Source organism: Eutrigla gurnardus, assembly GCF_963514095.1.
Source record: "Eutrigla gurnardus genome assembly, chromosome: 13".
Taxonomy (NCBI): Eukaryota; Metazoa; Chordata; class Actinopteri; order Perciformes; family Triglidae; genus Eutrigla; species Eutrigla gurnardus.
The window spans coordinates 5,354,346-5,379,400 of record NC_139936.1 but is presented as its reverse complement, the minus strand read 5'-3'; the positions used below and the strand labels follow the sequence as shown (position 1 = coordinate 5,379,400).

At 43.8% G+C, this 25,055-nt stretch overlaps 4 protein-coding genes across 4 annotated transcripts; 2 read left to right on the top strand and 2 right to left on the bottom strand.

Moving 5' to 3' along the window:
• Window positions 1-280: 280 nt before the first annotated feature.
• LOC311023356 (uncharacterized protein) lies at window positions 281-2,330 on the top strand. Its single transcript, XM_084025135.1, has 2 exons — window positions 281-414; window positions 1,241-2,330. Exon 2 carries the CDS (start codon window positions 1,276-1,278, stop codon window positions 1,948-1,950), a length of 675 nt encoding a protein of 224 aa, XP_083881261.1. The 5' UTR covers window positions 281-414; window positions 1,241-1,275; the 3' UTR covers window positions 1,951-2,330.
• A 37-nt stretch (window positions 2,331-2,367) lies between these two features.
• On the bottom strand, window positions 2,368-13,879 carry skic3 (SKI3 subunit of superkiller complex). The gene is made up of 41 exons (XM_084025134.1): window positions 13,845-13,879; window positions 13,365-13,465; window positions 13,135-13,278; window positions 12,850-12,941; window positions 12,659-12,734; window positions 12,435-12,581; window positions 12,169-12,267; window positions 11,905-12,013; window positions 11,633-11,773; window positions 11,413-11,511; window positions 11,119-11,243; window positions 10,749-10,835; window positions 10,556-10,659; window positions 10,183-10,309; window positions 9,839-10,018; window positions 9,597-9,721; window positions 9,242-9,492; window positions 9,041-9,143; window positions 8,776-8,958; window positions 8,483-8,630; window positions 8,321-8,399; window positions 8,032-8,093; window positions 7,884-7,940; window positions 7,727-7,795; window positions 7,434-7,508; window positions 7,150-7,291; window positions 6,965-7,058; window positions 6,750-6,827; window positions 6,525-6,649; window positions 6,323-6,446; window positions 6,001-6,225; window positions 5,852-5,924; window positions 5,658-5,711; window positions 5,464-5,575; window positions 5,189-5,317; window positions 4,979-5,103; window positions 4,725-4,889; window positions 4,245-4,397; window positions 3,550-3,680; window positions 2,689-2,812; window positions 2,368-2,574 (listed from the first exon to the last, which is right to left on the bottom strand). The coding sequence occupies exons 2-41, from the start codon at window positions 13,452-13,454 to the stop codon at window positions 2,494-2,496; spliced, it is 4,707 nt and encodes a 1,568-aa protein (XP_083881260.1). The 5' UTR covers window positions 13,455-13,465; window positions 13,845-13,879; the 3' UTR covers window positions 2,368-2,493.
• A 126-nt stretch (window positions 13,880-14,005) lies between these two features.
• arsk (arylsulfatase family, member K) lies at window positions 14,006-16,952 on the bottom strand. The gene is made up of 8 exons (XM_084025185.1): window positions 16,718-16,952; window positions 16,431-16,560; window positions 16,182-16,341; window positions 15,633-15,915; window positions 15,366-15,537; window positions 15,020-15,244; window positions 14,640-14,855; window positions 14,006-14,549 (listed from the first exon to the last, which is right to left on the bottom strand). The coding sequence occupies exons 1-8, from the start codon at window positions 16,823-16,825 to the stop codon at window positions 14,275-14,277; spliced, it is 1,569 nt and encodes a 522-aa protein (XP_083881311.1). The 5' UTR covers window positions 16,826-16,952; the 3' UTR covers window positions 14,006-14,274.
• Window positions 16,953-18,475: 1,523 nt separating this feature from the next.
• Window positions 18,476-23,679, top strand: arrdc3a (arrestin domain containing 3a). The gene is made up of 8 exons (XM_084025766.1): window positions 18,476-18,793; window positions 20,711-20,792; window positions 20,898-21,045; window positions 21,177-21,279; window positions 21,464-21,720; window positions 22,277-22,433; window positions 22,529-22,671; window positions 22,770-23,679. The coding sequence occupies exons 1-8, from the start codon at window positions 18,514-18,516 to the stop codon at window positions 22,836-22,838; spliced, it is 1,239 nt and encodes a 412-aa protein (XP_083881892.1). The 5' UTR covers window positions 18,476-18,513; the 3' UTR covers window positions 22,839-23,679.
• Window positions 23,680-25,055: the final 1,376 nt, after the last annotated feature.

The window sequence follows — 25,055 nt, the reverse complement described above, 5'->3', positions numbered from 1 at the left end:
TCTAATGTATGCAGATGAAAGGCAATGTAATCTAATTTAACAGGAGGTTAAATTCAATCATATCAAGGCAAATTGGAAACATTGAAGTTAAATAATTTTACTTTTTAAACGGTACTATCTGCACTTTTATTAAAGATTTTTTGGGGGAAACGAGGAAAACATACATTTAGGTAAGGTAGGCATAAAAAAGTAAGTGTGGCCCGTACGGGGATCGAACCCGCGACCTTGGCGTTATTAGCACCACGCTCTAACCAACTGAGCTAACCGGCCTTGCGTTTTCGACGGCAAAGTTGTCATTATAGACATCCCAACACGATAGAGAGGTCCGTCACACATCTCGTCACGATTATAATCAATAAACGTACATCACGAAAGAGAAACTGAAAGCTCGAAGCAGAGAGAAGACGACTGACGGTAAGTTACAAGCTTAAACAACATTATCATCTAATCATATTTAACGATCGCGAACTTGATCAATACGATAATAATCCAAAGCGGATACATTATTACTATGTTAACGTTAATATAGAATTCAACTAACGTCCGTCGTTTCACACTTTAACAGTTCTTGGGAAAGGCCCCTCCAACCCGAACTAACAACCTAAAGAACGACGGTTAATAAAGTAACTGATAATCGTTCATCTGACAGTTCATTAGCCTTTTATTACGTCACATTTATAGCTTTATACACTGTGAGATTCACCGACTGAACATTTAATTACAAATACAATATTATATTATTATTATTATTATTATTATTATTATTATTATTATTATTATTATTATGATATGAGCAACAGCCAATGTAACTTGGAGCGTTAACTCGTACTGGCTAAAAACATGGCAAAATGATCGGGTCATAAATGTTGGCAAGTTGATTTCTGACGTCATGTACCGAAATCTGTCACATATTCTATCATATTCTGCTACGACAGCTACTATATACGGACACTACGGCTTCTTCTGTCACAGACCCTGTGTTTAATGTTGGATGCAAGAATTGGTAACAGCTGCTATAAAAAAAAATATATAGGCTGAAAGTATAAAGTATAACGTTTGCAGAAACAAAAAACACAAATTCCAGATAGGGACACAGAATATGCTGGGTCACAGAATGTAATGCTACACCATGTGTACTAAAATATGTTTAAAATATCCTTTCACTAGTCATGAACTAACACCCAATCACTCCTGAATCTGTTGTATCACAATATATATAATAATATATTATTTCTCACAGAGCTGCTGGTGTTCATCATCCCTTTCTAAGACGAGATGTCGCTGCCTTTCTTTGGCTGGGAGGTGACCTATGACGACGACTCTCCTCACGTGGAGCTGGGGGCCTCCCAGGCGCCCAAAGACAGCGGCGTGTACACCATGTACCACGGCACCAGCGTTGCCAACGCACGACTCATCATCGCCAATGGCTTCCAGCAGTCGTCGGGTGGCATGCTGGGAAAGGGCGTGTACATCAGTCGTGATAAGAAGAAGGCACAACGCTACCCGTTGAACGCTAACGCTCAGAACCGCGTGGTCCTGGAGTTACGTGTGCGCGTGGGCCGCGTCAAGCGCATCGACACGGACAACCATCCCATGCAGTACACCTGGAACGCACAGGGCTACGACACCGCCTGGGTGCCCCCCAATTGTGGCATGAAAGCCGTGCCCAGCGGCCTCGAGGAGGATTGTGTGTTTGACCCCAAAAGGGTGAAGGTCGCGGGGATTGCTTTGGCGCCAGACGCCCTGCTGACAGAGCTCCGGCAGCTCGTAGCCAACAGCCTGAGCAATCCTGGCGGAGGAGACGGGCCGTTCGGGGGCGACGAGGATGCGTGCGCGCTGTGTAAGAGGAAGACTCAGCAGGGGTCTCCACACATCAGGCAACCGTGCTGGGGCTGTGGGCAAAACATCTGCACTCTCATGACGAAGCATGTCTGCAGAGCGAGCAACTGAAAACCTGCAGCTTCCCGCGAGACAGATGGAAGCTGGATCCACGCCTGTACGGCTAAAGTGTAATATTTGAAAAATCAGGTTGTAATCACGCATTTCAAATATGACTGATAGTTTCTTGCTTTACTTTCTTTATCTTAACTGGTGCAACATGTCCTTTTGTGTAAATTGAAAAGTGCTGTTCATACCCAAGTTCCATATAATGATCTATTTTGTACTCTATTCTCGTTATGTTGACATATCAGCATTGGATGCAATCAATGTGAGACAATCTTTTTGTATTTGACAAGATGCCTTTATTGGTTACTTGAAGTGAAGTCCGTTTTGAAATCATATGTGATAATGATCATGATTTTGACTTGCTGAATTGATTTGATTTCAATTATAACCAAAGATCCAATAGCAATAAATATTATTATTTCCAGTTTGATATGAGTTCCTTTTTAGTAAAGAGACCCAGAAAAGTCTAAAGCAATTATTTGAGCCTTTGGATAAACTCGCTAAGCTGCATGATTTCATAGTGATGCATTTGTAGACTTGCAAACTTCAGGATGAAGAAGAGGCAAGCAGTGAATGAAACTCCAGCAGTCTTTTGTCTCCATTCATTTTGGCATGCTGCAAAAGGACCTGCAAACAAAAAAAAAAGACGAGAAAATATGTTCAATAACAAAGTTGTGGGGAAAGAAAACAACCAATTTATATATATTTTTTACAAAGAAAATGATTGTGCTATGTGCTCACATTGATTAGCTCCTGGTCGTTTTTGGCGTGCAAGTGTCTGAGGAGGTACCAGCTGGCCACTTGCACCACTGTCACTGGGAAGTCTTGAGCGTACGCCAGCCTCTCCAACAAACGCCTCGTTTCCCTGCAGAAGACACACGCAGAGATAGGCAAAAGGTATAACATGAGTCTCGTTATTGTCTGGATATATATCTCATACGCCCAGGCCAACATTTAGGAGGATGTTAATCTGAATTCTGCTGCTTGTGTTGACGTAAAATGACACTTATGCTAAATTTGAAAACACGTGATATGGGACGGCTGCTGATCTGGATTTGTTGTCTCGCTGTGCTGAGCTGGCACATTTATGCTGATCTGCATTCAAAGCCCTCTTTCGGAATCATTTAGAGTTCTCTCTGTTTCATATTTGATAAAATGAAACTGGTGTCTGGCATGAAAGGGCCTTTGATATGGTGGATGTGCTTGGCACAGGGGAGTTCCTGCAGGCTCTCTCAAGGAAATTAGCCAGTCTGTGATTGACACACTAGTTCTCCTTTCTGATGCATTCAGCTTTGTAATGTAAGAACCTGGCAGGTCTGTGAGGTAATGACAGAAGGCTATTAAATCAGGGTGGGAAAAGGCTGTAAGTTTAGATCAGTGTTTCCCAAACTTTGCATGTTTTTAAAATCATCGTGACCCAGTTCACAGCAGGACTCGTCTACAGATCTTGAGAGCTTCTGTATCATCTCATATCATCTTGAACAGGAAAAAGCCATTTCAAAGAGAATTCTTGCATGTGTTATTATATAAAATCAATCCCATATCTGTGCATAACATACTACCTGCTGCAGTGGAAACAGAACACAGTGATAAAACACTGACCTAGCAGCCATCTTGGTCACATACTGGAGCAGGGCCTGGAAAAGGAGCGCCATAGGAGATGAACCCAGCTTCAGGACTTCAGTGTTGGCTTCCACTATCATGTCTGTCCAGTCATTTCCTGGGACACCCGCCTGAGAGGTCAGATCAAACATAGTTCAGAATGAAACTACCAACGAGAAGCAAACACAAGGTTATGTTTTTTATTCGTGCCATGTGTATTATGCTAACACTGTGCATCCTCCCTGCTGTGCACGTACCTGCTCTCAGAGGAGCAGTATTTAACTTTGAGAATTGATGTCCTTTGAGCAGTGAACTAAAAAACCCCCATCAACTTCAGATAAATCACAAAGGCAGCTGCTTGTCTTGTTTGTATTTCCACTTGGCCTTGACTGCTGATCCTATAATTCTGCTTGATATTCACCCGTCTTTCATCTCCCCAACCTCGTTTCTGCCCACTGACAGGGATATCGACAGGGGCTGCCTCTGGGCTTGTTTTTGCACTGTAATATGCAAGTCTTCTTGATATTATTCTAAAACAATACGAGCCTGTGCTGGTAAAAGATTTCTCCTGGGACAAAAACTGCTATCATCCTCACATAGTGCTAATTTTGCAATACCATTATTTTACGACGATACTTGTACGATAAGAGCTACATATTATCTATATTCATGTTCCATCCTATGCAGGAACTCACCATACAGCGTCCGAGGGCCAGCAGGGCCAGTCGCAGCAGGCTGGCTACCTGGCTGCTGTGCAGGCCGAGCTGTGAGGCTAGCTGCAGACTCTGCCTGTAAGCCATGAAGGCCTGGACCAGCAGGCCTTGGCTACTATACACCTCAGCCAGCCACTGGGAGATGGAGAACAGGACAGTGATTGGATATCAAGAATGAGTGGGAGTAGAGGTGAGAATGTGAGATTAACAGAGGGATGGGTGGAAGAGGGAATATGAGAGATGAAAGAAGAGGAAGGGTACAGAAGTTAACCGATAATCTGAACTGATAATCATTGAAAAAGAATCCACTGCCACTTAAATTGAAGCAAATATAAAACTACGTGTACAAAATGCTAGTAAGGTCAGCTAGTAATAAGATATAACTACCTTTCTTTGGTATATTCTTATAACAGCAAATATTAAACCATATATTATTATTATATTAATATTAAATCCACTTACGTGCCACGCCCCAAGGTTGGTGGGGTTCATCATCACTGTGTTGTTTAGTTGCTCCAGCACCGAGGTGGGGAGGGCAGTACCACCACTGTTCACAAGGAGGCGCTGACACTGCACCTGTCTCAGTGACAGCATCACTGCTGGGTGCTCTGGAGACACATTCAGCACCTGGGACAAAACAGAGAATGAAGAACAAGCTGTTCTACTATGAAGTAAATCAGCTAATAATACAGGCAGTGTGTGTGTTTATACGCCACCTGTGAGCAGAGGGCTTCTGCCTGCTCCAGCTGCCCCGCCAACCTGAGACCAGTCAATGCTTGCTGTAGTACCCAGCCTTCTAGAGTCTGGGCTAGAGGGCGCTCTATCTCCTCCACGTTATGCACTGGCATACAGAAATGTGTCTGTTACACACTCAAACACACACACACACTAGTTCTTAAACCACACACAAAACAATGCACACACACCTTTCTCAGAAACCACTGACATGAGGGTTTGCTCCAGACCCCGTCTACTAGGAGCAGAACCTGAGAGGTAACAGGAGGTGTTTTCTGTGTGACAGGCAGCCATTAATCCCGCCCATGTCGCTGGATCGTCTGAAAGAAGAGAGGTGAGTTTCACAGTATTAGCTTATCTTTGCAATAAAGCTTCAAAACTTCACAGTATCTGATGCATATGATGCGGTTTAAGGCCTTTTTGTGTGTGTGTGTGTGTGTGTGTGTGTGTGTGTGTGTGTGTGTACCAGGACACAGCAGAACAGCTCTCTGCATCGTCTTCAGTGCATTCCTGTGCTTGTCCTCTCCAGAGTGCCTCCCACTAGCCAGCTGGTTCACTCCACTGTACAACAACGCCCTCTGCAGGCACAAAAAAGCACAGTTTTATATACAAAAACCGTGGCAAGTGAAGACCAGAACATCAATATACAGTCACTCTTACCTTTCCTTGGGTCATGCTGGAGAGACAGGCTACATGGCCGGCCATTGATCCACCCTAGAATACACAGCAGACACAACCATGAACCCTGCCACTCAAACAGGAAACAGTGGAGGAGGCTGCTCAGATAATTGTGTATGAAAATTAATAGATTTCCTGTGCTTGTGCTTGGCATGTGTGTGTGTCTGCAGCCTTACATTTGCCTTCTTAGGGTTGTATTGTGGTACCAGCCTGGACAGCAGGGCCCATAGAGATGGGTTTCCAGGATTGCTGCAAATAAGACAGAATAATAAGTTTGTAGAATCTTTACGTGATGCATAAGCTTTTCCCTGAAGGATTAATTCACCTGTGTACAGCTTTGGAAGCCTCCCGTTGCACCGCGCTGTAGTTGCCCTGCAGGGCGAGCAAGGCGCAGGTGAGCAGACACCGCTGCTCCACGACATTCCCAGAGGCTGGACCTTGCTTCAGCAGCTCGGTCAGGGCAGCAGCAGCAAGTGTAGCGTCACTGTGGACCAATCCCAGGGCACATAAACACAGCAGAGACTCCGAGATTGGCTCCTTTAACATCGAGCTGTGGAGGCAGAAAGCACATACACGTTTTAGCTTGAAGCAAGTTTTTGTACAAGTATAATTACTACTGTTTGGTCCTGAGGACACTGTGGACTCACCATTTAAACAGCAGGGTCTTGGCTGAGTCGAGGTTACCCTGCCTGTGCTGAAGCAGCGCCAGAGCTGTCAAGACGTAAGCCTTCTCCTTTTCAGTGGAAGCCACAGCCAAGGCACGTTCATAGGCTACAACACACACACACAATTTAGTCCCTCTGGGATGTAAACACATGTAAATCACTGATTTCAGTGCTCCGGCCTCACCGTTGATGCTCTCTGGAATGAGCCCCATCCTGCAGTAGGCCAGAGCCAGCCCGGCCAGATCACTGAGCTCCTTTAGCGGAGTGGAGTTATAAACACGCACTGCCTCCTCCGACTGTCCCAAGGTGCTGCAAAACACACAGCGGGCAAAGAATGGAGTTTGGGGTAACCTGTAAGTAGTCTCAAAGATGGGTTCATGTACACGGTAATGGGAAAGCTGGTTGTTACCACAAAGCACGGCCGTAGCCGCTCAGAGCAAAAGCCAGCTCTTCTGTCAAGGACGTGGACTGAAGCAGTTCAACAGCTCTGAGGAAAAACAGATTTAGAAATGTGATTTGAATTCAAATGAGCACAAAATAAATATTTAGTCCCTCATTGTACTTCTATTATTCTCATTGGCACACTGCCTCATCTGTGACCTTGAGAGTCTGTAATTCAAGCACCTTTTGTAAGCCTGTAAAGCCTGCCTCTTCAGATGCAGATGCTCATTCAGGTAGCCAAGCATAATGAAGGCATCAGGGTCAGACTGGATCCTCTCTGGGTTTGGGGGAAAAGCAAACGTCATGTCACAAAACATTTGGGTTTTATGCATTTTGCATGCACATCAACACAGAAATAGATGGCGTACCTGTGTACTTGCTCAGTGCCACCTGAGCTGCAGAGATGGCGTTCATCTGGACTATGTTGTAGCGGTACAGTTCAGAGTCCCTGTTGCTCTTATCCAGCAAGGTGGAGCAAACCCAGTGGGCGTAACCTTTCACTCCCTCCATCTGCAGAGGTAAGGCGAGTGGTGGAGAGATGTAGAGAGGGAGATAAAGCAAAGGAAAGTACAATACACACTGTTTAACTGTGGATGAAACTGTTATTTTCCAGGTAACGAAAGCAACTCGGGGGTTTTGGGAGGTCACGCACATGTGTGCTGAGTTCAGTGGTGTGCCTGAAAAGATCCATGGTGTCGTAGCTTCCCACTCTCTCTGCTATCAGCGCCTGGTGGGACAAAACTATCATTTAGACAGATAAACAGGGTCAAAGACAGAAATTCATTAAGTGAAAAAGAACATATGCGTGCAACATATTGGACCGTATTTATATTATTCTGCCAATAGACTCCCCTAAATGCTAGACAGCCCTTTAACTGTTGGACATGATCCTCTATACGATCAATTAAAGTGACTGTTAAACATCGTCTTATGATGTCTTTGTACCTGTCCGATCCAGCAGTTGACATACAGCGGCTCCAGCGACTGGGCAATCTTGAAGGCCTTGTGTGCAAGCTAAGAAAATAAGACCAGAAAATGTCAGCCTACTATGATAAAAAACTATATACATATACACACATCTATCTATCCATCTGATTAATACCTCTATATTATCCTTCTTCAAATACAGGGTACCAAGGTTGGTCCAAGCGACAACATTCTGTAACAAAATATTAAAAAGTCACATAAGAACATGTGAATTTGTTTGTGAGAATACTATTTATCACCTGAACAAATGTGCATTACATTACATTTGCTTCAACTTCTATGGACTTGATGAGGCAATGTTGAGCCAGAGCGAAGTTCTCAAGACCTGATGTAACAGAAAGTAAGTCATAAGATAGAATTGCATCTCTCCCACCTAGTGTAATAACTTAAAAAAAAAGATTAAAAAAAAACACATATTGTTGAAGCCACCCTTTTGACTGTAGTTCTTGAATGAATCAAGCTCGAGGACACAATCTATACTGCAATCAATCAATCTGTCCACCAATGGGTCAGACCATAATTATTTACAAGAATGAGGTAGTATTTTATTACCTTTGCTCATGGAAATGACTCCCAGGGCATTCCAGTAGCTATGGATTCCACTATCCATCATGATAGCCTTTTTTAAACACTGAAAAGAGAATGGAAAAAAAACCTCTTAAAATACCACATCTGGGAGGAAAGAACACAAAACTCTGGGCTTGTGCAAAATACCTGTTGGGCCTTCTCTAGGACCAGAGATGAAGAGTTCTGGTCTCCCTCTGCAGGGCACGGCATTCTGGACTGGTGGTAATAGTTGAGTCCTAGGTCATTCCAAAGGCTGGAGACCTCAGACATCAGCTTCAAAGCACGGGCATAACACCTGCAGAGAAAAACATGTGTTCATATTCTAGGCTCTAGGCCAACAGGAGTAAACACTGTAGCTAGGGACAACAAACAGAGCATTAAGTCATGGTTATGGCTGATTTGGCAGAACAGAAATGCAGATGCAGATCCGTTTGTCTTACCTCTCACCCACTTTGAGTGTCTGGGCCTGGTTCAGAGTCTGGCTCTGGGTGTTGGGGTCCGAACCAGCCAGCGGGGCTGGCATTGTAACATGAGCCCTTTTTGGCGACACCTTGGAAACTGCGGTGCAAGCGTCCCCCAGCAGCTTCCACAGACAGGACAGGTCTGGACGGATCTCTACAGCTCTGAAGAGCACAGAAATGATGGAACATTTTTAAATCTACCACAATGCAATGAATGAAAAATAAAATCTTATTTGATTTTTACCTGAAGAGGTTCTGTATGGCTTGCTGAATTAAGTCAATGGCTCCCCCGTCTCTGCAGTCTTCTATTAAACTCTTTGCCAGAGACAGCTGGCACTCCCCAAGACCTGAAGACCAGATCATACCAATATGATTAAACGCCAATACTCAGACATGACTCAGAGGTATGCATTAACATTAAACCAAAGTAAAGGTAAACACATACCTTTAAGAGCAGGCACATAGTCCTGCTGCGCCGTGATCTGCAGGTACTCTGCAACCGCCTCGTTGAACTTGCCCAGGGTCTGTTTAATAGCAGCAGCCTGGTAGACGCTGTAGATGGAGGAAGGCTGAAGCTGATGGGCTTTACCAAAGGCTTTAAGAGCGGCAGTGAAGCTCCGGCGGTTCAAGTAGGCTTCACCTAAACACTCCCAACAGACCCAGTCCTCAGGGTCCGCTCTCAGAGCTGCCTGCAGACTATAAACATGAAATAATGGTCAGCGCTCACATTCTTATGATGATGGCATCTCTTTTTAATCTACTATCTTAAGATAAAATTGTCTGAGATTTGAAACTCTTACTCAGCGACAGCTTGTTGATGCTCTCCGACCTTCAGGTAGTAAAGCCCCCGTCTCATCCAAGCCCATTTCGCTGAGCCTGGAGTGGCTTTTTCAATCACTGACTGAAGTATAGCCAAGGCAGTGTCCTGTGGCATTTTGGGAAAGAGGAAGTGGAGAATAAAAAGGGAGGTTCACAACAGAAGTCAACGCCACACATGACAGTTCTAAACATTATGTCTTTTTGGAGATTGTGTCTGTCGTACCATGTCGTCCTGCTCCATACTGAGGTCCACCGAGGCAGCTCCAGACTCTGCATCATCGTTGTCCATCTCAAAGGCCTTCTTATAGCAGCCTCGTGCCCGCCCATGATCGTTTGCCACCTGGCGGTAGTAATGTCCAAGGTAGCGGAACACACAACCAAGGTGTGGGTCGAACTTTGCAGCCTGAAATGGACAAAAGAAACCTTCAAAATAAGATGCTACTCAGCACTTCACGTGACTTCTACAATAAAAATCCTATTCTAGTTTATTTGTGAGAATATTTTAGAGATTAAAATGTTTAATGAATGTGCAAAAACATTTAAAATGTCAATAATAATTGTACCAACCTTGAGCAAATGGGTATGGGCTTTGCTCCGGTCTTTACGGGTCTCTTCTCCCATGTCCCAGTACAGTCGTCCCAGCAGGAAATAATACTCTCCACACTCTGGGCTCTGGCTAGCCGCCTTGAGGAAACTTAACACCAGAGGAACAACTCAAAAAAGAGAACTGCACCACACAAATGGATGGATTGATTTTGGGGATTTGGTGGCATCTAGCTGGGAGGCTGCAGACCGTTGTAACATGTGCCTCCAAATCCATAATATGAACATGAAAACATGGTTATGAAGATTATTTTTTCCATTTCTAGATCCCCTGAAATGCTCCAAACTGTATATTTAAGAGAATAGAGGGCTACAGATTAAAACATCACAGTTTTACCTTTGCTCTGCCAGCTGGTGCTGGCCCTGAGCCAGATGTGCCTGTCCTCTCAGTACAAACCCCTGGGCCAGATTAGGGTTAGAGGTCACCAGCTCTGACGACACCTACAGAAGACACAGTAGTTTCATTTACATCAAGATATATTGTGTCTTGATAGAAACACAGTAGATTCAGTAGGTAAAAGATTTTCGACCTTGAGTGCTTCATCAACTTGTCCCTTGTTAAGGTATGCACCACCTTTAAGGGCGACGAGAACTGGATCTTTTTCAGCATCTGGGATCTAAAAACAGAAAGACAACAAACACAGACATTATGTCATGAAAGACTGAACCTAGAATACATAAAACACATTTAACTGCTGAATTAGAGGGCACTTACACCAAGAGAGTGTTTATCCTTGCAAATAAAATACTTTATAGACTATAATATTGGATGTAAACTATAAACTAAAAGTCAATAATGGTTTTGAGAATCAATTATTATTATTTATATACATATATTAGTATTGCATTACTTTACTTTTCAAAATTGATTTCAATATTTTCACACCACTAACTAATTACCTGTGAGAACGTCTCCAAAGCCTGGTCTGCAGCCTGGTCTCCTCTACTCCTGACTAAAGCCTCTAACTTCAGCCTCAGCAGTTTGACCCTCAGCTCCTTGTCTCCGGATCCACACACCGTCAGACCTGAACAGAAGCAGACACAGTGAAGTTCACCCTCTACTTCAGAGACTAGACATAGATGCCCTTTGTAGATGACAGGAAACATCCTTAAACTTGATGACGTCTGATTGGACGCATTCTTGGATCAGTGATCACACCTGGATACTGTAGCGGTACAACAGACTAAACATACCTTCAGAGCATGACATGGCACTGTCTGAGTATCTAAGCACTTTAAACTGAGCTTCAGCCAGACTGCACCATCCTGTACTGGAGCTTATTTTTGTCAAACCTAATGAAACAGAAGAGACATATTGTGTGTATTTAGCACAACAGTTGTAAATTACTATTAAGTGTTCAAATGCGTTTTACATGAAGAACAGAATGCATTCCTTGTTGATGCACAAACTAACCTTGTGCAAGGTCCTTAATGGCATCTTTAAACCTCCCTTCTTGCAGTGCTTTGGTCCCTTGACCCAAGTGACCTAACCCGCTGTTAGGGGCCAGTTCCAGGAGCCGGGAGAAACAGCTGACTGCGTCCGCATCCTGAGCACCTTTAAATAAAAACATAACACGTACTAAAAGTGAGACTGAGATTACACTCAATGCTTAAAAATGACTTTATTATCATATAACATCTGTAAATAAATCATTGCATTTTGTGATCGAGACCACGGTATGTTACCCGTTTTGAGGTAGTGAGAACAAAGTACTTCAAGAGGATACGTCTGGTTTGGGTAGAGGGACCGCATAGACTCACACGCCTCTTTCATTTTGTCTTCTTCTTGTGGCAGCTACAGTAAAGGAAGATTCACAATGAGCCTCCAATTAAGGACGTAACTGTACAGGGTCAAGTATGAGGCGGCCTGTTTTTGATGAACATGAAAACGCTCTAATTGTCCTTGAATTTCTCTAGTGGTGACGCAGACATCAAATGAGGTGCACTTACTTTAGAAAGACACTTGACATAATCAGCTGAGACCTTCTTGTGTTCCTCTCCTGGTACTGGATCCATGAGATCCATGGCCTTCTCAAATGCTGTGATTAACTGATGAAGACAAACAAAACAGTTACAGAAAGGCAGATTAGCATAGAAATGTGCACTAAAATCAGCATGAAGATATGATCTAACCCTTTAGGGCTTGTAGATTGGAGGCGATAGACTCTTAAACACACATATTGCTGAGTTTAAGTCCACATTTTGAGAAATCTTACATGCTGTTGGGTTTCATCGTCCCGCACTTCCTCATTAAGGCAGTCTGAGAGGAGTTGAGTCATCTGTTGCCACAGCTGCAGTAACTCCTTCTTGTCCACAGCCTCTTCCTCCTTCACCTGAAGGAGCTGTCGCCAAACCTGTGCCAACTATGTGCGAACAACCAAAATGCATTTAAAACATGTGAAATTAACAAAAAAAATCTGTTTTTTTGTTATTGACATACCTTTAAATATTCTTTTTCCGATTGATAGATATCCGACAGCTTGTTGATCATCTCATAACATTTATTTTTGTCAGAGCTGTTAACGGAGAACATAATGAGAATCAATAACATCAAAGATTCTATATGTTAAATTAAACAAAACGATAGTATGTTCGAGCAAACTCCAGTTTTAAGAAGTTTCTATATATTACCTTGCATACAGTTCGACAAGCTTCTGGTAGATGTTTGGTAGCTCGATTTGGAAATCCCACTGATCAGTCTTCTCATAAAGATTTGCCAAACCCTTAAAAAAATAATCATAATTACAGCATCCAGGGGGAGAGGTGGTAAAAATGCAATATCACAATGAGACAGTGACATCCAGGGGGAAATTACTTTGTCTAATTAAGTGATACAGTGGATTAATAGAGAACATGCAGCGTGTAATTGCTACAAGACGTTTAAAGCCTGGAAGTACCAGGTTTTCCCCGTCTTACCTGCCATGCCAGCAGCTGCTCAGGCTCCAGCTCCACAGCCTTTTTATAGGCGGTCTGCGCCTGATCTGGCTGCTCGAGTTCACTGGCTGCCAAGCCGATGAATACCCACGCATTATAATTGTTCTTCTCGAGTTTCAAAACAGCCTGAAACCACACGGGAAACAGCAAAGTCAGCTAGATCACATAAATCACATAAATACCTCACTTTAACTGTAAATCTGAGATGTTACCTTGCAGTGTTTCAGAGCCTCTTTGAACTCTTTGTTTTTTATGGCCTCTCTGGCACTTTTCAAGGCTGTTTTCACTTCTTTAGTGGACATCTTGTAATATTCTGAGTGAAACAAACACAAAACAAATCAATAAACAGTTGTCACGTTATGGATCGATGAAATTGAAACATACAGGAATAAGTTATGAGCTTATTAACACTATTAATATGACACACAGTTGACTACAACTATTTGTTATGGTTACCGATTAGCGGTGATTCCTCACAAAAAAAGAGCAGCTAGACTTTATATTAACTGTTAGCAGTGTTGGCTAGCTAAATGCAATGTAGCATTAGCTTGTCAGAGCCTCCAAACTGTTAAAGTATGAATTCCGGTTTCAAACCGTCATTGAAATCTAACAGGTTAACGTTGTTTAACCACCTGGTTGAGATTTTACCCACGCAGCTAATACAAATGCAAACAAATGTTGGGGACACCTACTGTTTACGTTGACAACTTGCACTGTGCTGCTTCTGTTGATGACACGGAAGTGAAAGAGAAGTAGCCACGCCTCTTTTGGATTTTCAAAATAAAGTGACTCGCAGTTCGGTCCGATAGTGTGTGTGCAGATGGAAGCAAAAATTTAAAACACAACACAAAAGTGAACAAAATATTAATTTATATCGGTAATGAAAATACTTTCATAACAAAATTGACTTAATATAGTTAATAATTATGTTATTTGACATATAAAGTCGAAATTTAGGCACTGAAAATGATTATCCAACAACTAATATCATTAAGAGAACGGCCCATCAACGACTCTCTCATTGCCAAATATGTGGGAGTCTATGTTTAATCACAGTCCGAGTCCAGCTCATTAAAAAAAACACACCTTAAAGTTCAACATCCGTATGACAATAAAACAAGATCACAAAGAGTCATGGAGCCACTTGTCAATAGCTCTCTCATTGACTGATGCATCTTTTTGCCAATCCACGTACCACCTGAGATTAGCAATGACCTGACTGTAGTTTCTCCCCAAACTATTGCGCCAGGCACCAAATGCATTTTTATTGTAGTCATGGACATTTGTAGAGACTTTTGGATAGTCTACAATACTATGCAACAGCTTGTCCAGACGCGCCTGCACATCTGGGAGTTTGAGAACTACATTATGAAGTTCTTCCTTGTCCAGCGTTATGTCTGCAAAAACAGAAGGTGAAGAAAAATCAAAGGGTCATTATAATGATAATTAATTTTAGTTTATCCTTTTCATGAAGCTTTGGAACTCACCAAAAAGCTGTGGGGGGACACTCAGGCCATCTGCATAGGCAATATATTTCCACCGGCCACTTCTCAGCATGTACGTAGAGGCGTTGACATTACAGCCGTGATATTCACTCAGAACCCAGTCTGGATGTTGCTTCTTGGAAACGGCGTTGGCCTTGGACAGCAGGGGAAGGAGCGAGTAGCCACTGAGAATACCTCCTGCTGGAATACCGGCAATGTCTGCAAGATACACATTATATCAAGTTAAAATACAACAATCCAAATAGTGCTTTTATTCTGTTGCTTTCGCAGACAAAACACGGTTATTCTACCTTTCAACTGACATTATAATGACTTATACATCTTTATTACATGTTTTAATCCTATGTTGTTTACTTCCTTACCCAGCACAGTGGGATAGAGATCAACCAAGGACACAAGCTGGTCGACCTGCAGGCCAGACATCAGCCCCGGCCCGGTGATCACCAGGGGAACATGGGAGCTGCCTTCAAACATTGACATCTTGTAGAACTGTCGGTGCTCCATGGCTAGTTCTCCGTGGTCAGCCGTGAAGATCACAACGGTGTTGTTGAGCAGGCCGGTCTCTCTCAGAGCTGAAATCACCTGGCCTGGGGAAACGGAGTAAGAATTTAAGCTTCTGCTTGAGTTTTGACTTAATTCAATAAAATCTTTGTCCAAATACATGGGAAAAACTTAAAGTTTGCTGCTGAATTACTTAAGTCAACTGACCCAGCATGGCGTCTGCTTCAGCACACATGGCATAATAGAAGGCCCTTATGCTTTTGACTTCCTCCCCAGAGAAATCTCCACTGCAGTTTTTGGTGAAGGTGGAGTAGAAGTCAACAGGATGCATCGAAGCAACGGGGAGCCATTTGGGAACAGTGATGAGCTCGGGAGACACCTGGGATTTATATATATATAAAAAAAAAACATACATTGTAATTCTGCAAAATTGTAGAGAAAACGTTAAAGAAAATGGGAAAAGCAACGGCATGCCTTTTGGAGCCAGTAGGGTGAGGTAAGGAAGGTGGATCCCCCCGCGGTCGGCCCCTGGGATTCAGTTTTATAGGGGTGAGGTAAATTGAGGCCAAGATAAAGAGCGAAGGGCTGCTGTGATGATGCAGCTCTCCGGTGGATCCACTGTGTAGCCTTCTCTGTGTTGTCCCAGTCTTTTCTCATGATCTTGACTGTCGACGTGTCCCCGACCAGTTGCGTAACAGGCCGGCCCTCTTGGCGCAGCAGGAACGGAACGTCTCGTGTCCAGGCCTCAACTCGATTGCTGCAGAAGTTGCACAAACACAAATACAAACAGCATCCCGGCTGAGACACGAAATAATGGGAAGTGGAAAAGAACATGCGAGGGCAAGCGGCCAAAAACAGATGATTCATCCTGTTGTGAAGAAAAATCTGCCCATGCACAGCATGTTATTAGTCATAGTTAGTCACTAACACTTGTATGGGCTTATTATCGATGTTAGTTTGGTGAACAGGGATAAGGTAAGGTTGGTGAATCTAATCTGAGATGCTGTGACAGCGGCTGCCTACCTGACCGAGTGACTCCCTGAGGTGTAGTCCAGCTTGCCCATCGCCTTGGTAACGTATCCACTCGCCTCCAGCAAATCCATCCATGTCGTTGCATTGGCATCGAGGCACTTATAGTTGTTCCATGACTGAGTGAGGTGAACAAACTGACCGCTCCACATCGCTGGGGAGTTTGAAATGCATTTATTATTACACATATTACCAGCTTGATTAGCACATCTTTGTCATCTTTGTGTTTGGTGGGTATCCTACCTGCTCTTGAGGGGCAGCAGATGGGTGAGTTTGTGTAAGCGTTGAGGAATGTGGTACCAAGCTCCCTGAGGTAGTTTACATATGGCAGCTGCACAACTTGGCTGCCAGGATCAAAGGTCAGTCGCCCATCCTGCAGAAAGACGAAAAACGAAGTAACTCACTGAGGAAAGCATCTCTAATGGTGTTTAATCTTCATTGGCCTGCATGTCTATAATACTTTAGCCTAATCAACAATACACAAAAGTTACTACTATTGTGACAAAAAGTGTAACCTTAGTCATACTTACAAATGCATCACTCATCACCATCACGATGTTGGGTCTGGTTCCATTGTGGCACAAACTTGGACCAAGTATTTGGAACAGGAATATCAAAGCCAACGCTTCTGTATCCATGACAGCGTTTCACGAACCGTCAGGTTTCGGTGATTTACTGTCGTAAAAGCAGATTTGTCTGGAGCTTCATCACAGCAGACTTCCCCAACAGTCTTCCTCTGTGATGTTTACTCGACTCCGATGGACTTGATGTAAGGATTCCGGTGACGCTTTCAAAATAAGAGTCTTCGTGTTTCATTTAAAATGAAGAAGGTGAACATGTAATGATCAATTGGAGACGGCAGAGGGCAGTATATATTTTAATAAAACGTGCACGATGCACAAATGTTGTTGCGCTGACTATTGCATGACCACAGCCACTATTGCCTCATTGTATCGTAGTGGTATACAAATATATATATTATTTGTATGTTTGTGGTAAATTGAATATGTAGTTAGGTGAATACATCGATCCAATATTAATCAAATCCCATCCAATAGCGTGAAGTTTGCTGCAGATTTTATAATCGCTGACCTCCATAAACCACATATATTACACACCTATTTACCACAACGTCATGCTCGTTAACTTTCTTACACAATGAAAGCCATACCTTGTAAATAATCACAATGAATACGTATTGAAAGTGTTTTTTTATTATTCAATGCACAATGAGTTGCAATGCCGTGCAACAGGTGATGCTGCGGCTCATTTTAGGAACCCTTATTGTCCACCAGAGGGCGTTTTGAGCCCCAGAGTTGTTTTTCCTCCAAACTGTGAGTTCAACACAATGAGAAATCCCAACGCCATATGTGCATGTATCATTTGAATTTCGGGACAAAAACAATATAGGCTCGGTGAATGGGCAGGAAAGTGTTGTCCCTTCCTCTTTCTCTTCCTCTTAAATCTGCATTTTATCCAGAAAAAAACTGGGTTTGTGCTGCAGGCTCCATGCACAATCCCAGCTCTGTTGTTTTCTCTTGATTGCACATGGATGAGTGTGCAGGCTGTAGCTTGGGTTCATGTGAGACGAGTCCATATATGTGGGTGGGTTATATTACAGATGAATGTCTGGGCACTATAGACATAAGGCTGGAAGCTATAGGTCTATACAGATTCTGTATATATAAGGTTTTTCATATAATCTACATAAAGAGAAAATTTGTATTTCATATTTTAGTCAGCGAATATATTACTTATGTCAATCCCTGAATAAAAAGATGAGACTTTGGTGGTTTAGTTTAAATATAACGACGTCTCACCTACAAAACTACTGTGGTGGTGACCGTTTTCTTTGGCTCAGGGACACACTTCTCTCTCTCTCTCTCTCTCTCTCTCTCTCTCTCTCTCTCTCTCTCTCTCTCTCTCTCTCTCTCTCTCTCTCTCTCTCTGCCTCGTTCCAGCGGGCGGAAGGAGGGGGCAGCGAAGCCCTGCGCATGCGCCCAAGGTTGTTTTTCACACAGCCCGTCGCTTAAAGTGAGCCGAGCTACGGGGGTTTCCTTGTCTTTGACTGGAGACCGACTAGCAGAGAGGCGGACGATAACAGCATCCTTTGCTGTTATTCAGCCATCACACATCTCAATGAACTGCTCGCACAGAAACCACTGATCGTGCCTTCTGCTTTTTGCAGGGCAGAGATACCGATCAGTGTCTAAAGACTGCATCTCCCCCCCACCCCCACCTCCCCACCTTTTTTTTCTTATGAAATTATTTTTTCACAGACTTTTTTTTTTTTTAATTTCAAGGTCTCTGTAGTCCTCTTTCCACCATGGTGCTAGGAAAGGTGAAGAGCTTCACAGTGAGCTATGACTGTCTCAATGACAGCAACGTCCCCGTCTTCTCCAGCGGGGACTGCGTCTCAGGGAGGGTGGTCATCGAAGTCACCGGAGAAATCCGCGTGAAATCTCTCAAGATCCACGCGAAAGGATTGGCTAAAGTTCGTTGGACTGAGTCGAGGAACGCCGGATCCAACACTGCCTACACGCAAAACTACACGGAGGAAGTGGAATATCTCAATCACAAAGATATCTTAATTGGGCACGAGAGAGGTAAGGACGTGTGATTTTTGATGGCAGAAGTTATGTTAGAGAAACTGAGTGTGAGATGCTCTTTGTGCTGGCTGGGGGTCAGGTTCACTGGAGGATGTGTCAATAACAGATCAATAACATAATAATAGAAATAGTCAAATTGGTTCTCTTTCATGCTGTGGCCTCTTGAATGTGGTTTTTAATGGTATAAACGAGCTTCGTGACATTGGCTGCGATGAGCTCCATCGTTACTTGTTTGTGTCAAGGTGTCAGAATGAATGACAGCAGCTCGGGCATCCTTATTTTTCACAGCATTACGAGTGAAAATCGAGGGTTGTGGTCGTTTTTGAGACGCGTGTCTCATGGCGATACCTCTCGGCGACGCATTTGCAGCTTTGCTGGACATTTTCGACGCAGAAACGCGTCGTATTTTGCCGTTTCTTTGTAGCTTTTCTTAAGTTTCCACCCTATTGTTCAAAGCGGTTCAATCCTGTTCGGAAAACTGGACCGAGAGGGGGCGGAGCCAAGCGCTCGCTCGCCTCTCATTGGCCGAGGTGCTCGTGTGTGGCCAATGACATCACCCTCTTGCAGAGAGTGACAGAAAATTCTGCAACTTTTTAATTAAGGAAACACCTGCAGAATAGGATGAACACAGAAGTGCAGTATGGTTTGATTTAAAATATATATATAAATCTGCATTAGAGCTTCACAGCTGATACTTAAATATATACATACATGTTGTATGTGTATATATGTGTGTTTTGCTGGAATATAGCATATATATTATCAGCATCTTTGTGCTTCAGGCATCACTTTATCCGCAGAATGGGTGATTTATCTTAAAACAGTAGAAAGCACCAGCTGTGTGCATGTGTTGCTGCCCTTTTTAATGTGTTTTCGTCCATCTGCAACGTCTTGTTATTGTCGAATGGACAAATGTTTTCCGGTCAACTGCAGCAGAAGTGGATGAGAGGGTGAACTGGGGTTTTAGGTTCGTCGTCATAGGGCATTTTAAGGCACATCGTAGCCTGCAGCAGATAGTTTCTATCAGACTGGCTGAGTAGTGGAGGAGGGGAGGTTACATTGTAGCAAACAAGCGTTCCATCTTCAACAAAGACACTTCCACTAAAAGCTCCATTTTTGATACAATGTATCCGTGAGACGTTTCCTGCGACGCCGAGGCGGACACAGACAGAAAGCCGCCGTAGCTGCTGGTCTGGACCGGCTCGTCGGTGACTGCGGCGTCGCACAGTGAATGCGTAATGAGAGCAGAGCGGCTACGGGAAGCTGCTCACACCGGTTTAGGCCGGTCTCCTCCTGCTGGAGTCTGCCGGCTTGACTGACAGCTCCGCACTTGTTTACCACACGGCTGCTGCTGCTGCTGCTGCTGGCTGCTCGGGGAGGAGAGACTGCTGAGCTGGCGCAAGCACACCCAGACCCAGCTCTTCAAACGTTGTTTAATTAAAAATAATATTAATTTACTACATTTTATGAGCGAATTCACGATGCGAAGATATGTCTTCTCCTCCCTCTGCCACTCTCTTGATTTGTTGAATGGAGAACTAATGGGGTCCTTGTTAGTGGGAGATTTATCTAGTGATTATGTTTTATTGTTGCCCCCCATAGAAGCCCAGTCCCCCCCCCATAATAGCTTATATGTATTCTCCATCGTGGGATCTCTATAGGTCTTTGTTCACACAGAAGCACAACCTTGCAGGCTCAGTTTCTGGCACTTCTTTTGGTGTGCTCTCAATATTAGTCTGCTGCTCATCTCTCAATACATTAATTTATCTTCACCGATATGATAGTAAAATCCGTTTATTCTCTTTTGTCTCCCCCACCCTGTGTTTTTTGGTATGACTTGCAGATGCCCTCGTAGAACATTTTACCCAGGTATGGTATACATGTGTTTGGAATATTGTCCTCCTTGTCTTTCAGACGATGACAACTCGGAGGAAGGACTCACCACTATCCATTCAGGAAGACATGAGTATGCATTCAGCCTCGAGCTTCCACAGACGTAAGTGTCACAGATCAAATCTCATTAATCAATCGTAGTGAGATTTATGACGGTGAATGTAATCCCCCTTCTCTTCTTTTTCCTACTTTCCTGCTTTCCCTGCAGACCTCTGGCTACCTCTTTCGAAGGGAAACATGGCAGCGTGCGCTACTGGGTGAAGGCAGAACTCCACAGGCCGTGGCTCCTGCCCATGAAGACCAAGAAGGAATTTACAGTCTTTGAGCACATTGACATCAACACTCCATTATTGCTGGTAAGTTCTATTTCAAGAGGACGTTTACTGTAAAGAGGAGTAGCCTGTAAGCACGTTTTCAATGGTTGTGGTGGGGAATTTGAGGAAAACACCTCTGGATTTTTGCTAATGCTCGTTTTTTTCTTTTTCAGTCACCACAGGCCGGCACGAAAGACAAGACGCTTTGTTGTTGGTTCTGCACCTCAGGTCCTATTTCCCTAAGTGCCAAAATTGAAAGGAAGGGATACACCCCAGGTGAGAATAAGTAAATGATTTATGGTGCAACTGATAACCTTATTAGCCACGTATCAACCAGGTTAATGGCAGTATCACTGCATTAGTTAGTATGGACACACTGGATAAAAAAAACATGATTACTGTTTATAAAACTGGAGAGAAATGTCAATTAACCTCACCGACCCCTTCACTGACTCCGCAGGAGAGTCGATCCAGATCTTTGCCGAGATTGAGAACTGCTCCTCCCGCATGGTGGTGCCAAAGGCAGCCATCTACCAGACCCAGACCTTCTATGCCAAAGGGAAGATGAAGGAGGTCAAGCAGCTGGTGGCCAACCTGCGGGGAGAGTCACTGTCCTCCGGCAAAACGGAGACCTGGAGCGGCAAGATGCTGAAGATCCCGCCCGTCTCACCCTCCATCCTGGACTGCGGCATCATCAGAGTGGAGTACTCCCTCATGGTGTGTACAGTAACTGACTTTTTTTCGTTTTGTTTGCCACATTGCGCCTATCCAGAGATCATTGGCATAGACAAATAGGTGTTTATGCCCTCATTACTGCCTCCTCTCGTCCTTGATATCACCATCACTCAGCACGTTATCAGGACAGGATCAATATTTCCTAGTAAGCCAACAACTCTCTCCTGGTAGAGAACCTGGCTGACTCAGCGGGCATTGCCAAATCTGGGCCTTGGATTTCACCAGGTGTTATCTCCACATGCTACTAAGAGCATTAGCCCGGGCTATCTTAGGTAACACCTGCCTTGAGGGTGCTTAGAGCCTCTTTACCTTGAGAACCGGCAGCCACCAGGTGCAGCCTCAACCTTGCATAAGCAACCAAACTCATGTCATTGACCCACATATTGTGGAACGACTGCAAAACCATTTGTTTTTCATCTTCCACTGCATTTCATGCAGAATGCTCTGCACTATATTGATTACATCGCAGCACATTTATGATGCCTGGAGAAGACTTTCATATTCTAACCTGCTGTGGTGTCCTCGTGTCTGTGCTCAGGTTTACGTGGACATACCCGGGGCGATCAACCTGTCCCTGAACCTGCCCCTGGTCATCGGAACAATTCCCCTCCACCCCTTTGGCTCCCGTACCTCCAGCGTCAGCAGCCAGTGCAGCATGAGCTGGCTGGGCATGGGTCTGCCTGAGAGGCCTGAGGGTAGGTTGGACATCTCAAGGTCATGACTCGGATTTCTAACTTGAGCGTACTTTCCTTCGAGAATGCTAACGCGTGGCCTCGCTCTTCCCCTGCAGCTCCTCCAAGCTATGCAGAAATTGTGACAGAAGAGCAGAGGCAGAGCAGCCTGGATGTCCCGGCAGCCCGCGAGGAGCTGGACGGACCTCTCTTCGCCTACATTCACGAGTTCCGCTTCCAGCCTCCCCCTCTGTACTCCGTGGTAAGCATCACCGAGCAACCTATTCGCCCCATTTATATCACAATGCATTAAATCCTGTTTCAATAAATAAACCCCACTTTTTCTCCTCTCCTCTCCAGATCGATCCCAACCCAGATCACGCCAGACGTACGGAGGAGCACCGGCTCGACACCTGTCCATCACGCTGAAGGGTGTTCCTAAAAACTCCCCTGACCGACTCGGGGATTTCTAAAGAAAACCTGCTTGCAAGGCTCAGCTCTGTTTATTTTTTCTCCAACAACAACACCGTTCCTCATAACGCTGTTGACATCGAGAGAAAAATAAAAAAAAGTATCCAACCGACAGAGAAAAGACTTGGACAAACAACCCACCGTTGAGTTGGGTTGGACCGTTCTGTTCCTGCCTTCCCTCAGCGAGAGAAACAGGAGCCACTAGTTTGGGGCATGGCTTTTCTTCCTGTGTCTGCCTGCTGAGGGCGGGATGTATACAGACCAACACATATTCAGTCTGTACGAAGACCCCGCTGGTAGCGAGAGCCCTGGTGATAGTATAGACAATGACGAAGGATCAGCGAGGCTCCGCCTACCAAGCTCCTCTTGAACCCTTGATTCTTCTGTACTCATGGCACATACGGACATGGCTCCTCACACAAAGGGCAGGACTACTCGTGTCCCGACTTCAGCTGAATCACCTAAAGAAGAGACTAACATAACAACAACAACAACAACAACGACGTTCGAACCACCATCGTTTTGTATGAATGAGAGCGTTCAGCAGTCAACAACAGAGCAAAGACTAGGTCGTCCTGCCTCATTTTGGATTTTTGTTTTGCACATTTTATTTACTTTACTTGAGTTGTGTGGCTCCGTTTAATGAGAATGAGAGAAAAAAAAAAAAAAAAAAGAATCACTAATAGTTTGGTTCCAGCCTTGCAACGCGCCAGACTAAAATATGAGACTGCAGGCTTAACTTTGAAGACTTTCATCTACATAACTTTGAGCAACTCTGAGAACAGGATTTGATTTTTTTGAAGAAGAGATTGTCAAGGACAAGAACAATGCACTGAATTTGTTTAAGATTTTTTTTTTTTTCCTTTTCTGCATATGACATTTCCTCAGTGACTTATAACAACTAGACTGGACAAGCAGCACACTATCTCCATCTGGAAGTTCTTTAAGATGTTGCCTCCTCAGCTTGGATCCAAGTGTGGCTTCCCTCCTCCTTTAGTTTAGCTCTGTAATTCAGTTTTTTTTTTTTGTATTTAGCTCGGATCGTAGAATAGCTTCTTAGCCTTTTTTGTGTTGAGGTTGCTCTGGATTCGGACTAGGAGGGTTGCAGATCTGCATTTGCCACTAGAATTTGTAGCCGAGGAGAAAAGTGTGTGAGTCTGCGTGTTGGTGTGTGCGTGAATGGTAGAGGGTGGTACATTGTGGAGGGCCTTACCCTAATTACCTGCAGCCCCTCTACTCCCAATCTCAGGGCAAGCCAGGCTTGCATAACTGCCCAAAAAAGCACTGTCTCAGGTGGTCGTCTCACTTGCCAAACGGTTGGAAAAAAAAGAAAAAAATGTTGTAGTTTTTTTTTTTTTTTTTAAATTGCACTGTTAAAAATAATGACTTTTTTTTTTTTTTTTAAACTACCAAAACGAGAGAGAAGCAAGGCAGCTTTCTGAGATTTATCACATTCCCTTTTTGTCCTGCTGCACTTGCCCAGTTCATCCAACCACCAGTTAGACTTTACCAGACCAGTGAAGCCAGAATGCTAGCTATTAAAAAAAAGAAGAAGAAGAAGAAGAAAAAGGACAGTGACACTGCTTCTGCTTTTAAAGGAGCAAAACCCAGCGCTGATGAAAAGCTGGGGACGTTGCTAAACCTCTGTTCAGACTGGCAAGAACAAGTAGGAGTAGGTTGACACGAGTAATACATTGGTTTTCTAACTCGTTCAACAAAAAAGACCAGCTGCAACAGAGGTTTGACATAGTCAAGAAAAAAAAAAAGAAGAAAAGCAGCACTTTTTTTGATAAGAAAATAATAATTTTAAACTAGCATTCACTGGTGAAGGTCTGGAGGAAAACCTATTAGGTACTAACCTTGTTATACTAGAGGATATTTCAGTAAAGCAGTGTTGTGTAGGACGTTAATGCATCATTTGATTTATTATTTTTTTTTTTTAAAGATTAGTGACTTTTTAAAAAGTTTACATTTTAAACGTAGCTGACACAAGTTTGTATGTCGTGTGTGTGTGTGTGTGCGCGTGTGTGTGTGTGTACGCTCTTATCGAGATCCAGCTGGCAACTAAATACACAGCTTCTGACAGTAATCAACAAACTACAGATTATTAAAGTGATCTTATCTTAGTGGCCTTGACACAGAAAAAAAGACCTGATCGTGACTCTTCATTTTTCA

What these genes read in the sequence shown, in the direction of transcription:
- arrdc3a (XM_084025766.1), top strand. Translation starts at nt 18,514, where the DNA reads ATGGTGCTAGGAAAGGTGAAGAGCTTCACAGTGAGCTATGACTGTCTC. An exon ending in GAGTGGAGTACTCCCTCATG is followed by an intron (nt 21,721 to 22,276) that starts GTGTGTACAGTA and finishes GTCTGTGCTCAG; the next exon opens with GTTTACGTGGACATACCCGG. An exon ending in TCTGCCTGAGAGGCCTGAGG is followed by an intron (nt 22,434 to 22,528) that starts GTAGGTTGGACA and finishes CTTCCCCTGCAG; the next exon opens with CTCCTCCAAGCTATGCAGAA.
- arsk (XM_084025185.1), bottom strand. Translation starts at nt 16,825, where the DNA reads ATGGATACAGAAGCGTTGGCTTTGATATTCCTGTTCCAAATACTTGGT. An exon ending in CTGCTGCCCCTCAAGAGCAG is followed by an intron (nt 16,342 to 16,430) that starts GTAGGATACCCA and finishes CAAACTCCCCAG; the next exon opens with CGATGTGGAGCGGTCAGTTT. An exon ending in TCAGGGAGTCACTCGGTCAG is followed by an intron (nt 15,916 to 16,181) that starts GTAGGCAGCCGC and finishes CAACTTCTGCAG; the next exon opens with CAATCGAGTTGAGGCCTGGA.
- skic3 (XM_084025134.1), bottom strand. Translation starts at nt 13,454, where the DNA reads ATGTCCACTAAAGAAGTGAAAACAGCCTTGAAAAGTGCCAGAGAGGCC. An exon ending in TGCCATGTCATGCTCTGAAG is followed by an intron (nt 11,244 to 11,412) that starts GTATGTTTAGTC and finishes GCTTCTGTTCAG; the next exon opens with GTCTGACGGTGTGTGGATCC. An exon ending in GTGACCAAGATGGCTGCTAG is followed by an intron (nt 2,813 to 3,549) that starts GTCAGTGTTTTA and finishes TGTCTTCTGCAG; the next exon opens with GGAAACGAGGCGTTTGTTGG.
- LOC311023356 (XM_084025135.1), top strand. Translation starts at nt 1,276, where the DNA reads ATGTCGCTGCCTTTCTTTGGCTGGGAGGTGACCTATGACGACGACTCT.